At 44.5% G+C, this 14,244-nt stretch overlaps 1 protein-coding gene across 2 annotated transcripts in view; it reads left to right on the top strand.

The window, feature by feature from the left end:
* Positions 1 to 14,244, top strand: part of LOC147153968 (low-density lipoprotein receptor-related protein 1-like) — a 98,959-nt gene that overhangs the window by 28,197 nt on the left and 56,518 nt on the right. For both annotated transcript variants that reach the window (XM_086038448.1, XM_086038456.1), the window contains exons 4-9: positions 3,843 to 3,962; positions 5,223 to 5,351; positions 5,436 to 5,696; positions 11,451 to 11,613; positions 11,845 to 12,067; positions 13,768 to 13,957. In XM_086038448.1, the coding sequence (XP_085894574.1) occupies positions 3,843 to 3,962; positions 5,223 to 5,351; positions 5,436 to 5,696; positions 11,451 to 11,613; positions 11,845 to 12,067; positions 13,768 to 13,957 (1,086 nt within the window). The remainder of the gene's footprint in view (positions 1 to 3,842; positions 3,963 to 5,222; positions 5,352 to 5,435; positions 5,697 to 11,450; positions 11,614 to 11,844; positions 12,068 to 13,767; positions 13,958 to 14,244) is intronic.

Raw genomic sequence — 14,244 nt, forward strand, 5'->3', positions numbered from 1 at the left:
TGTGACTTGGTTCGGTAAAAGTCGACTGATGTAGAGCAGAATACATGAATAAAATGGTTTTCAAATAGAAAAATATGTTCTTTTTCTGTGTATGTCAACTTTTGAAGAAAATGAATGATCATGCTCTTTGGCACATGGCTGATAGTGGCCTGTGTTCATTGATCCGCAGGCCTGCTTTTGTGCCTTCACTGTCACTTTGAGGGCGATGGGGCCTCTCCAGGGGGCAAAGGTCTTGTTCCTCACAAGTGACGGATTTATGGCAAAAGTGAAAATGGGGTCATGGCAGTACTCCTGCGAGCGTTGCCCTCTTCGCTTGCTGCCTCAAAGGGAGCCCTTATTATTGGCGCGCAATTGTTTATGCATGCAGTAGGCTGTCTTTGTCCTTCATGTCTCAGTAAGTGTGGAATGAGAGCAACACATCGGCCACTTGACGCGGCCTGTGCAAAGGCCACGTTTTCATCTTTATTCATGAGCAGGTCTTGACCCGAATGGTTTTATTGGCATCAGCTAGGCTCGCCCCGCATGACAAGACGAGTCGCATGGTTAACTGCCGGGCTTTGGCCATCACTTTACTGTATTATGAGGTTGGCAATTGGCTGCTTTCTAACGCACAATCAAGGTGGGAGCAAGTAAAGCGTGCGGAAGCGGATCCCCACAAAATGTTTGTTGCCTTTTGGATGGGTTTGTGTTTAAAGTATCAAAGTGGATGTGTGGGGAAGCATGTCGCCACTGTTTGGGGTTGCGATCGACATTGTTTGCTCATTACTCAAGCTGCTGCTCTGTCTGTGTTTACCATCCATGCCTTTGCCCCCTTTTGAGTCCAGCAAATGCACTCTTCGTGGAATTAGCCAACACGTGTGCACCATTGGGGCAAAAGCTAATCATCGTTTTCTCCCAAACGGCTTGAGGTCAGGTTCCCACAAAACCACAAAACTGTCCTGATGCACATGATTATCCAGAATGCGTTTGTAAAATGAAGACTAGGGTTCAAGGGGTGGTAAGGGACCTAACCCAACCACTGACTGATGAAATATGACGACTTGTGCTTGAATATTTTTGCCCATTTTATCTATGTGACCATACACATTATTATTATTATTATCATAGTACACATTTTTTTCGACATGTTGCCCGGGGTTCTGTACCCCAGACAGGCAATCCATAGAATACATTTACTTGATTTGTTTTCATATGGAGATTTTATTACTACAGATGCAGCAGTTGTTGTTTTTTTTTTTTTTCAAACATTTATATTTATTCTAAGAGATCTCTTTTAATCCTTGAAGTTTGAAAACACATTTTCTGTATTCTATGAAATAAGAGGAAAACCAAATGATTTGTGGGCATGTCACACCATAGAAAGCTGCAACAGGTAGCGCACACGGGAGGACATGTGCAGACTTGTTTCCAGACAGTGAAGGTACAAAGGTAGGAATGTCCTGGGAATAAGCGTCCTACCGATGTCACACGCTCGAGTTTGACACAGTGAGTTCAGTTACAGCTGCTGGATAAGACTGGAAACTTCAACAAAAACTTTATTCATTGTTGTTTTGATTCACCCATTATTGAAGCAAGTAACATTTGTGATATTAAATCAAAATGTCATATTTCATTTTCACTTTGAAGTCTCGCCGGGCTTTCCTTTAAGCAAAGTCCTGTCAATTTTATTTCTATTGCGGCAATTCACAAAAGAAGTTGGGTACTTTCCGTAGCGAGGCCCACATGAGCGAGCACATGGCGACGGACATTAGAGGACATCCTAATTGACATGCCGACATGGTCTTATTGCAGCTTTCACCTGAAAAGAACACAGCAGAAACATGCCCTATACTTGTCCAACATGCCTGATAATTATGCTTTCAGGCCGGCCGCAGCCTCTTTTTTTTTTTTTTTTTATGTTATCCCACTCCTGTAGAGAAGATAACCGAGGAACGCCGCAAAGGAATTCACATAAACTTGGCAAAAATGATTTGGGCACTGAAAGTTCAAGGTCACTGTGACCTCACTTGTGTACTATTCTTTTGGACATGATATCTCCAGAATGCCTCAAAGCAATTTCTCTTTCCAACATGGCTCCTCTAAAGACATCTTTCTTTTTTTTTTTTTCCTTCCACCACCCTCCTTCGGCCTCAGAAAACAGCCGAGCCGTGATTAGTTGTTACCTGAGCATCTGTGATGTCGTTTTCAGTCGACAGCCAGTGACAAAATGGCCGCCCCCTGAGATGTATTTTGCTTCTTAACTCATATTAACTCATATTATTGGAAAGACAATTTCTGGCTTGACTTCCGCTTTAAGATTGCATCTCTTCGCCTGGCCACGATAGACTGACGCATGGGTGTTGAGAGTGAGTCCTTTATTCCGTTTTGTGCCAATAATCATCAAACTGAAGTCCAATCTATTAAGTATTTATTTTTGCAATGCACTTTTAAATATTTGAATCACAAATAGTCAAAACCCATAATTTGACATATAAGCAGGTGCGGAATGGGGGTGAGGGCGGGACATGCCAACCTCTTTGGGGGATCTTTTAGCCTTCCAGGGGTCTTTCACACTGTGAGACCTGTTGAATGGATTTGATATGGGCCACACATTTTGTCGGGGGGACTCTTCCTTTCAGTGGGGTCGCAACAAAAGGCCCATTGTGGCCCACTGTGCTGCTGGCTTTACATAACGAAAGAGCCTAATCCGTCTCAACTGCAGCACGATGGCCAGTACGGGGCTGGGTTCGCATGGAGCTACATGCTCTCCACTAGCATCTTATTGTGGCAATGAATGGTTCGTCATTCATTCAATCATTGACTCAATCTTGTTGCTTTTGCTCCTCCAAAAACAGCAGGAGACGAACGACTCTGAGACAGACAATGTGTTCACATCTGGTTTTGTTGTGCCGCCTAGCAAAGAATGAGAGCCACCTGCGTGTGTGCGCCCTGGACAATCCCCCTGCGGACGCAGCCAATGAATGCACGACTTTGGGATGACTCAGGAAAAGCTCGGGCCAGGCTCGAACTTTGAACTTTCATATCTGCACCATTAGAATTATTATGACTTTTTTAAAAATGAGTTCACTTCCTGGGAGCAGTACCACTTCAGAATTGTTTCTTTATCGCATTATGACTCCTGTGTCCATTGATGTCGTATTTCGTATGTACCGGTAGTCGTTTTCATTGCATTGTCCTTCAATTCATACATGGTGATATGGATAGTGTTTGTCTATGCTGATACAGAGCAGAGGAAATGAAATTATTCATTATATAAAATATAGTTAATTATATATTTGCTGTATGTATTTTATACATTTTACGCAAATACTAATAAACCGATAGGTAATTGAGGCCTGAAGTTGGTAAATAAATGACATTTTCCACCTTCACTTTCTGCAATTTCCTCCCAGTTAATCTCTGGCTACTCTTGCTGTTTTGCTGAACTTTGGGAAAGGACTCAGACCCAGTGTGGATGGCCGTGCCGTCCTAAGATGAGCCTGCTCTTGACCACTGAGCGGAGTTGCGCAAAAAATCTCAAAGCAGGCTTTCATGTACTGTGCCATTCACACGCCAGTGGAGCTCATAGAACACCCCAACTCTTACTCCAAATGCCCCTATAGAAAAGATGCCCCTATAGGTTTTTTTGTTTTGAGTTCATGTGCACATTCTACAACATGCTTTGTACTCTACGTACTGGTGCGCTAGCCCTGGACACGGTGTCTCAAAGATGATTATACTCATTTGAAATACATGGCACAATGAGCCAAAAGGCTTCCGTTTGCTGTCTTTTGTCAATGTGGTTATTGTGGCCTTCCTGTAACCTTGCAGTGTTTGATGTCCTCTGTCTGTTCACGTTGTAGAGAATGCACCAGCCTGCGCCTCCCATGGGTGCCAGTTTCACTGCGCCGTGACTCACGATGGGCCCAAGTGCTACTGTGCCAACGGCTACGAGGTGGCCGCAGATGGAAAGACATGCAAAGGTTTGTGGGCATTTTGGTTTTGCGACTCTTGTTCGAGCTTATCAATGTATGGAACCATTAGAAGCTCTTTTGTTTTCCGTGCACACATTCCGAGTTGAAAATGAAATGGCCAAGAATGTCGTCAGAATGATTGTCTCTATCAAATTATGAACTGCTGACCTTTGAAAAATGGATTAGTAGCCTGTCCGGAATTGCGAAATGGATGATTAATACTTCTTCAATGTTTCAAGGGAAAAGAGAACATGTATTTTCTCTGTTTTAGACCACTTGCTTTTTTGAAAAATTATATTTCATACATTGCAGGCACTGTTCATCTGTTCCTTCCTATATTTAATATCTATGATCATTCTTACTCCCCCATGACCCTTCAAAGACTAACAGGTGCATGTTTCTGCAGTTAGCTATGCAAATGCTGTGGTGTTACACATGCAGTTCTCCAGACTGTTTCACGTTCCCTCTTGAACAATTCTACCACTGTCACATAAAAACACGCACAATACAGATATTTACAGTGTCAAAGTTTCAAGATTCCCGACACCATGATCACCGTTTTCGTTCATTTAGCACACACTGATAAATCTAATATCCATTTTGCTAAGCAGGACAAATTTAACTTGGAACAGCCTTAGTGTACACTATTTTTGTAGTTTCTCTGCAACAGGATAACATTTCAAAATAATATATTTCAAGATCAATTTTCAGGTGTGTGTATTTTGGGTCACTTTTCAATGATGAAGAATGACATGGAGGGTATTTCTATTGCTGTCAAAATGTCAAAGGCGCTCAAACTTGACACCAACCATTTGTCAAGGTTAAAGGGGAAGTCGAACCAAACATCTTTTTTTCATGAATATGATCTATGCAGACCCACTGGTTGCAACACTGCATTCTGATGCGTTTGTGGAATAAGAGTTAATCCACCCGTTTTTAGCCATCTCAGGGGTCGGCCGTTTTGTCACTTCTGTCCACTGAAAATGACATCACGGTTGCTCAGAGCAGAGGAACCTGAGCAACTGCGAGCAACTGCGATGTCATTTTCAGTCAATAGAAAGTGACAAAATGGCCGACCCCTGAGATGGCTAAAAACGGGTGGATTAACTCTTATTCCACAAACGCAATATTAATCAGAATGCCAGAATGTTTCAATTAGTGGGCCTGCATAGAACATATTCTTGAAAAAAATATGTTTGGCTTGACTTCCCGCTTCAAGCACGGTCTCTTTGTCTCTATGTAATGACCCTCTCATCCCTCTCGTGGTAGATTTCAATGAGTGCAGTGTGTACGGAACATGCAGTCAGACATGCAAAAACTCCGAGGGCTCCTACGTCTGCAGCTGTGTGGAGGGCTACCTGCTGCAGCCGGACAACCGCTCCTGCAAAGCCAAAAACGGTGAGACTGGCCCTTTATTTTCAGCCGCCGGCTCGCTCGTGTTGCTCCGTCTCACGGCCGCCCCTTCCTCCTCGCCCTCCGCAGAGCCGGTCGATCGTCTTCCCATGCTGTTGATTGCGAATCTGCATGACATCCGCTGCACTTCGCTGAGCGGCTCCACTTCCCGGCTGCCCTCCATCGCCACCAAGCAGACCATGGCGATGGACTTCATTTATGCCGAGGAGACCGTCTGCTGGATCGACGTGGGGGAAAGTCAGGCAACCACGCAGCTGAAATGCGCCGGCATCCCCGACCTCAAAACCGTCACCAACATCCGCACCATAAACATTTCCATCACCTTGCACCGTGAGTAGTGCTGTTGACACAACAAGGAAACACCTGCGTTACTGGTACAGATGATTTGATTTTACGAGAGAGGCTTTCAATTAGGGGTGGACCGGCTCCGATATTTAGTTCTGACGAATATTTTTTTAACCTTCGGGGCCACTGTGCTTGTTGGCCGTCTTTCGATTATACTTGAGCATTCATCACTTAGAGCGGCATAAAAATATGTTGTACTCGTTCGCATACATAAACCTTCTGAACATTTATTTGACAAAGGGTAAAAATACTGAGGTTTGGACTTCATGAACCTCAAAGCTGGCTACACCCCCGGTGATAAATTCATTTTGGGATGAGGAATACAACGTTTTTTCATGCTATCCGAGAGCATGACTGAAAGGTAGAAAATTCCCTAGAGTCGCCAAGCGGCTCATCGGTTTGAGGTGTCAGCCTGGTGTGTGTTTAAAAGATGGTCAACGTTCCTTTTTTTCCCCCGGAAAAACAAATCATCGCAGCACTAAAGTACCAAACACAATATGCTGAGCACAGCTTAATTTTTCTGACAGTTAGTCATTGAAGAGCAGGGATGCAATGGCACATCACTAAATCATTGAGTACAAAGCTTTTGAGCTGACTTCTCCTTTTTTTGCTGACAGCATGTTGTCAAGCATTAATTTTTCAAATATGCAACCGTGCGCTCCTTTATATACAGTGTGTTGATTTATTGACTGGCAACATTGCCGCTGAAATGAAGACTGCCTGCTGTTATCCTTGTAAAGAGTCAACACAAACATATTTTTTTCAAAAATATGTTCTATGCAGGCCCACAGTTGAAACAAAGCAATATAATTCATATGAAATATGAGTTAAGCAGAAAAATCCACCCATTTTTAGCCATCACCTCGCAGCTCACCTGTTTTCTGAAGCTGAGCCATGATTGGTCGTTACCTGAGCCCCGAGCAATTGTGATGTCATTTTCAGGCGACAGAAGCGACAAAATGGCCGCCGCCTAAAAATGGGTGGATTAACTCTTATTCCACAAACGCAATTTTTATCAGAATGCCTTGCCACAATGACAACGTGAAATGTCTTGTCTGTGGATAAAAAACACACACACGCACACACACGCCCACCCACACACACACACACACACACACTGCTATCTGCGCGTCAGCTGCATTGCTATCTATTTCCCACACGCTCACAAAATGTTTTTTCCTGTGTCCGCCCGAGAGAACTGTTACCCTTTTTGATGGGGGCTCGAAATGGAGACTGTACGGAGTGTGTAGGCACATGTGTGGAATGCTCCATTGATTTTGAACCCAACGTATGGAGCTGGATGTGTATGGAAAAACAAGTGGAGGCAAGTGGGTGTGTCGACCCCACGACCTGAACCCTGTGTTGTGATTAGAGGTGCTTTGACTCATATCCACCTTCAATGGAGCTTGAGACGCTGCCGCGCTCTCACGCACTGGCTTAAGAGACATGATTTGAGGGGTACGTCATCTAATCTCACGGGAGTCCGGCAGAGGGACAGAGGCACTTTCCGAAAAGGATGAATTTAGACATTCTGCCATTGGCAAACGTGGGGCCTGCACAAGCGTTGCATTCCTTAAGCTTGTCTCAGGTCCTGTCCAGTCAGGTCATACTCATGCACGTATTGACCCAAATACCTTTGAGTCATTGGCGCAGTACTCGGTAACATATTACCTTTGACTTTATCGTCATGTGCAGGTTTGAAATGATGACTTGTGACACTTGCAGACATCTTGTGTGATGTGATCACAAGTCAGCAAAATCAGTTCCATCTTCAGCGTTGGAATAGAACTTGAGAAGCTGATTTCGCTATGCAGCTCGATTGGACCTGCACTGCATGTGCTGGATTGACACGTCATCAGGCTTCCCTAAGGGGGAAGTCAACCCAAACATATTTATTCTCAAGAATATGTAGGCCCACTAGTTGAAACAAAGCATTCTGACTAATAATGTGTGGAATCAGAGTTTTCAGACATCTCAGGGGGCGGCCATTTTGTCACTTCTGTCGACTGAAAATGACATCACGACTGCACAGGGCTCAGGTAACGACCGATCGCGGCTGATCTGTTTTCCGAAGCTGAGCCGTGATTGGTAATTCCCTGAGCCCTGTGATGTCATCTTCAGTCGACAGAAGTGACAAAATGGCCGCCCCCAGAGATGGCTAAAAAGTGGTGGATTTTGCGTCTTAACTCATATTCCACAAATACAATATTAATCAGAATGCCGTGTTTCAACTAGTGGGCCTGCTGGGAACATATTCTTGAAAAACAATGTATGGGTTGATTTTTTTTTTCCCACTTTAAGTACAAGGCGTAAGGCCTGAGCCAAAGCTTCGAATGGCCTGTCCTGTGACTCCTGTGAATTCTTCACCAGACGAGCAAAAATAATATTGAAGTGACTTGTCTTCCCTGGAGATAAAGTGTAACATCTTGCGTCATCGCTGAAAACAATCGGTCCATTTATTATATTGTTGACATTTTGAAGAACACACCCTAATTGTTTCTGGAAAATTAGGTAACATCATTCCCATGGACTGTATGTACACTATACAGTATCTGGTCCAGCATGCCACTTTAATTTGCATCAGGCTAAACACAATGAATCACATTAATCCAATGTTGAAATTCAACTTGTATTTATGAGAATGATACTGTGGCTCTAGCTTCCCCATGAACCAGTACAGAAGCACTGTCGAAAGTGTATGGCGATGTGGATGTCATATCATGATTGTTCACAACTGCACGGGTGGAATCTTGGGTTTCGACAATCAGCACAAGTGCAAATGTGCCGGCATGTGGAATCGAGGCAATTCCTTGTCATCATGATGCAATGTGTCCAGACAGGCCATGCTGATAAGCGCTGCGGTGTGGTCGCGCTCCCCAACGTATGGTGGGCAAAGCCGGCGGACGGCTTGACAGGGATGCGGTTAGGATGTAGCTCTGCAGGTTGGCAGTTTGAATTTATGGCTATGCGCCGTTGGAGAGCATGACAGATGACTAGACTGACGCTTCCAGATGTTGCTCGCTCTGTCTGCACGTCGGGGAAGATGAAAGGGGAGCAAAGCCTGCCCATCCCGTCCCATCCCGTCCTCCCCACCCCGTGAGCGCAACTCACACAGCCGGCCCATCACTTCAGCCTGGCTCCTGCTCTTTGTCATGTAGTCACTAGTTCCAAGGCTTCAGTGCAAATGCTGTTTTGAAGGGGAAGTCAACCCACACATATTTTTTCAAGAATATGTTCTGTGCAGGCCCACTAGTTGAAACAAGGCATTCTTATAAATATTGTGTTTCTGGAATCAAGAGTGAATCCACCCGTTTTTAGCCATCTCTGGGGGGGCGGCCATTTTGTCACTTCTGTCGACTGAAAATGACATCACAACTGCTTATCTGAGCCCTCAGGGCGTCTGTGATGTCATTTTCAGTCGACAGAAGTGACAAACGGCCACCCCCTGAGATGGCTAAAAACGGGTGGATTTTGCTGCTTAACTCATGTTTCATATAATCATATTGCATTGTTTCAACTAGTGGGCCTGCATAGAACATATTCTTGAAAAAAATATGTTAAAGTTGACTTTCTTTTAAGTGTGCCCTCAGCTTCTTTCCTTCACTTTGGGCACGTTTGGGTTCTGGTAAATGACGGTGAATTCTGCACGAGGTGTCTGAATGAAAGAGTTCAGTATGTGTTTGGCCATGCAAACAGTTAGAAATCCTCTCAAGTGAGTGAGTGGAGGGGCACTCTCGAGCCAGTGCCGTCTTCTTGTATGATGGGTTTAAACGTCAACATTTGAGACCCCCCCTCAGTTTGTCAGAAGTTTCCAACACTAGCAGGCGTTGAGGACAGGAAGTGCACACAGTGTAGGGCGGCTGCATGTGGAGAGAGGGAGAGGGCATAGTTTTCCAACATCAAACTACCCACTTAGCAAAACCGGAATGAATAAAGATGTTAAAAAAATTTCATTTTTAAATGGCTTTTCCGGAATTGTAGCATGTTTTCTAACCGAGTCGTTGGAGGGTTGCGCAACAGCTTCTGTGTAAGAGTCTAATCAATGGCTGGTGGATTTAAATAGATATTGGCTTCAAATTGATACCGTTGCAAGTATCATTATCCTGCTGATCTTAATGACAAACCTTTTCCGTCCAAACTTGTGTTTTAGTGTTTCCAAACGTCTCGTACCGTTTTGTTCTTGCTCAACCTCTGTATTTTGATGGTGATTAGTTTTATTGTCTTGCGTGTTTCCACTCCGACGACTCTGCCTTTGTTGATAGCCCTGAATGATTTCTGGCTCGGAGATGTGCCAACATTTCCAGTGTTCTCTTCGTCGATGAATTTCGGCCCTGCCCGTCTTCTCTCCAGATGCCAGCCCGTCATTATTTCCATGATTTCTATTCTCCCCCAGTCCGCCTGTCTCGTAACCTAAGCATGCTGAAGGTCCCCGTTGGGACTCGCCACTTGAAGCTGTGCGTGATTGGTTTGGGGGTGGGGAGGGCAAGGGAGGGGAGGGGAGAGGGGGTGTACATTAGGCCCAGATGGTGTATGTTTGTGGTCTGCTGCGAGCACGCATGTGCTGCTGTTTAATTCGGCTTGGGCATGCTGACTGCAGCATTCCTGTCGATGCTCGTCAAAGGAGGGACATCAAAGTTGTTCCGTGGCGGGGAGTCTGTGTGATGTGTCGTGCTCTGAGAGCAAGTGGTGGCGGCTAGAAAGACGCAAAGTCAATTTGGTCTCCCGCTCACTGGGAGACGTCGCGTCGGGACGGTCCTCACCGAAAGTGAGACTTTGAGCGCAATTTTAGCTGAGCCAAAGGTTTTGAATGTAGGGTTCCTCTTTCTCGCAAGATGAGGTCAGCTTTTTGAGCACTCTCGCTACTAAAGTTCATTTTTGAAAGAGGTTGCTGTTACTTGAGGTCACTTGATGTTCTTGGTGATCTCTGTCATGCTTGTCGGAGGTTCCATCAAACCAAAGAATGAGGGACTAGTTGACATAATGTTGATGGCAACTGACTTTCAATCATTCATCACAATATTTGAGTCGGGTGTCTTATATATAATGTAACTGCAAACGAGGGCACGGAACAGGTCCTGGGTCAGTTTTGCGTCAGAAATTGTCACAATAAAACGCTGTAGGTGCAGGGCACTTGTCCACTTGTTACAGTTTTAACTTTTTACATTTGGATGCCAGAAGCAAATTGAAGTCTTCATCTGTCATGGGCTGGAGACTTTGCGACACCGTGTTCTAGTGGAGAGCATGTGAGCATTTTTGTAATCGGTCCTCAGAGGATTGAAGGAGAAACAACTTTTTGTTTGTGCCTGAAGAACGACATGGCAATAATCCAAATTCCGGGCTCATTCCTACACACCAACGAGCTCGGGATTAAGGGTAAAAATAGGAAATGCTTTGCAAGACTGTGGATTGATTGACTGTGGATTATCTTTGATTAATTGGAAATGTGTTTTTTGAATGCAGAGTTCAAATAGCAGAGGGAAACTATTTACGTAAGCAACATTACAGAAGATAGATTTGTGATGAAATTGAGGGAATTTCTGTTTTTTGTGATGTCATTTGCCTGATTTACATGAACAATAAGCTTCTTCCATCGATAGACTCGATACAGTTACAGGAAGTGAGTACACCTGCGGAGTGACGGGTTGTGCCGCCTAAGACGTTATTGATTTAAATTTGAGTTCTTAACGGTGCTGTTCGTCTGTCTTCCTCTTCTCCTTTCTCTTCTTTTCCACTCTTCAGATGTGGAACAGATGGCCATTGACTGGCTGACCGGCAACTTCTACTTTGTGGATGATGTGGACGACTGGGTGTTTGTCTGCAACAAGAATGGCCAGACATGTGTGACGCTGCTGGACCAAGAACTGTACAACCCGAAAGGCATCGCCTTGGACCCGGCGATGGGGTGTGTGCCTCCGTCCTCGCGCCGTGACCGTTGCGGCGACGCTAGAGAAGAAAATGCTGTCGTATGATCAGGCGACGTGCTGATCCAACATGTTTTTGGAGTGAATGACGCACGAGTTCCTTTTTTTTTTTTTACAAAGAGTCACTTCCTCATTTTGATCCGCCTGCAAATGATTCACTTCCTTTTGTCCATCTTTTCAATGAAATCCCCTTCTCTCGTCTTGTGCCACAGAAAAGTTTTCTTCACAGACTATGGCTCCACGCCGAGGGTGGAGCGCTGTGACATGGACGGTCAGAACCGCACAAAGTTGGTGGACACTAAGATAGTCTTCCCCCATGGCATCACTCTGGACCTGGTCAACCGGCTGGTGTACTGGGCCGATGCCTACCTGGACTACATTGAAGTGGTGGACTATGAGGGCAAGAACAGACACACCATCATTCAGGGCCTGCTGGTGAGATTTGAACGATGAGCCAACAATAGTGCAAAGATTCACTCACCATAAACTGTTGAACTTTAACAAGCACGAATGGCAGAGCTCTAGACTGTAACCAATTAGGGCGCTCAGGCGTCCGAATTTCTCAACGGTACGCCCAAAAATAATAAGTGGTTGCGCCGGTTTAAGTGGCCTTTGGAGGGTTTGGGGAGGGAGTCTCCATTTGGTTCAACGACAACACACATGAGGCACATCTTGGTCTGAAGCAATTAGAGAAAGTGAAGGGGCGTGGCCACCCTCTGGTTAGCCGTGGTCCAGGTATTTGCATGCATGCGTTTGAAGACGTGCTGCAGTCAGATAGGGCAAAGACCAAAAATTCCATCGAGGAGTGATGCAGGTGAAGCTAGAAATGATTGCCTGATATGTTCAAAAGTCCGAACCGGCACTCTGACACAGAGGACGTAAGCACCAATACTTTGGATTAAGTTACCTGTCTTGTGGAATTGTGCTTCAAATAAAGAACTTTAGGATGAGCGGTCAATAAAAAGACAGGCAACAATTTTGCTGAAAAAAAGAGTGAACCTATACTCTTAAAACAGTTGGGGCAAAAATGGACCGATCCAATACTTGGGTCAACTTGACCCAACTTTCTGGAAAAAAAAAAAGGGTAGTTTTTGTCCAAAACAACACAAGAAGTTGGGTCCAATTGTCCCAATTAGTGGATCGGTCCATTTTTGACCCCATATTGTGTTAATTTTAACCCAGCTGTTTTTAGAGTGTATAAAACTGCAATGTAGTCAGAAATTTGGGTGCACCTAACTTTTGTGCTGGTGCAGCAAAGAAAAAAAAGTTGGTCTAGAGCCCTGAATGGTCATCGCTCCCACACATACCCCCTTTACTGATTATTCATTAATTATAACCCTACTTTAACTTTAACAGCACAAAAAACAGTTTTTATACTCTTAAAACTACATTGAATCTCATCATCTTTTGAGACCTGCACTTCTGCTTTTGTCTCTTGTGTATTTAAAAAAAGGTTCTCCCCTAATGGAGAAGTCCTTTTTATTGCTTTGATTGATACAACTTAAGAGTGTGTGATTTTCCTGGCTAATGCCTCTCCAAACATATTAGTCTGGCTCGAGTGAAGCTTGCCTCAAACCCGTCGTGGTGTAATGGCCTTAATGAAATCAGGGCTGAAGTGGAGGGAAAGAGGAAAGGAGGCAGTGTGCCCGTGTGTGCGCACATGCATGAATGTGTGTGTGTTGAGAGGCACGGGTGGAAGTGAGGGTGATGGCGCATACGTTACATTTGCAAGCGAACAGAGCTGCATTGAAACAAAGTCATATGGAACTCGCTCGAGGGTAGACTTCCGCCAAAGCCCAAAAGTTCAAATAAGGGTCAATCCCAATTTCCACAACTTCACAGGTACACACGTTCCGTACGTAAGTAGGATTGTCGCGATAAGGCGTGCGTTATTCAGAAAACTGGCCAAAAAAAATCCCCGTTTTTCTGCGTTAACAATGGAGGCGACCGTAAATTGTGAGCTGTAACGTAAGGCTTTTTCCTCGGATCCTCAGTGGCACATCCCATCCCTCAGATCTACTTCAAACTAGTACAAATTCATTTTTGCACGGCAAATTTGTAAAGATGTGATTGCGCAAGCGATTCATCGCACAAATGGAACCATTCCTCTAATAATTGATTTCCTGGCATTTCAGATTGAGCACCTGTACGGGCTGACTGTCTTTGAGAACTACCTGTACGCCACCAACTCAGACGAAGGCAACCTCAACCCCAAGACCAGCGTGATCCGGGTCAACCGATTCAACAGTTCCGACTTCCAGGTGGTGACACGGGTGGACCGCGGCGCCGCACTGCACGTGTACCACCAGAGACGTCAACCTCGAGGTAGCCATGGCGAAATCCACTTTACATCTATGGCGCAACTTTGTATAGATGTTGCATTACGTTTTCTAGACATATATGTTAGACTGATATGTTTTTTTTCATGGCCGATTAGTAGTCCAGGCAGCCGATAACCGCCGTTCGGAGCCGATATTCATTTTCAGCAAAAATGAAAATATTTCAGTAAATTAAAAAAAAAAGAAAATCTTAACTTTGTTGAAATAGCTTTAAGATATTAAAAAAATTCAGGTTTGCATAATGATGATTTAAAAATGTATATTATTATTATA

The sequence above is a fragment of the Filicampus tigris genome, chromosome 1 (assembly GCF_054856515.1).
Source record: "Filicampus tigris isolate MCC_2025a chromosome 1, RoL_Ftig_1.0, whole genome shotgun sequence".
Classification (NCBI taxonomy): Eukaryota; Metazoa; Chordata; class Actinopteri; order Syngnathiformes; family Syngnathidae; genus Filicampus; species Filicampus tigris.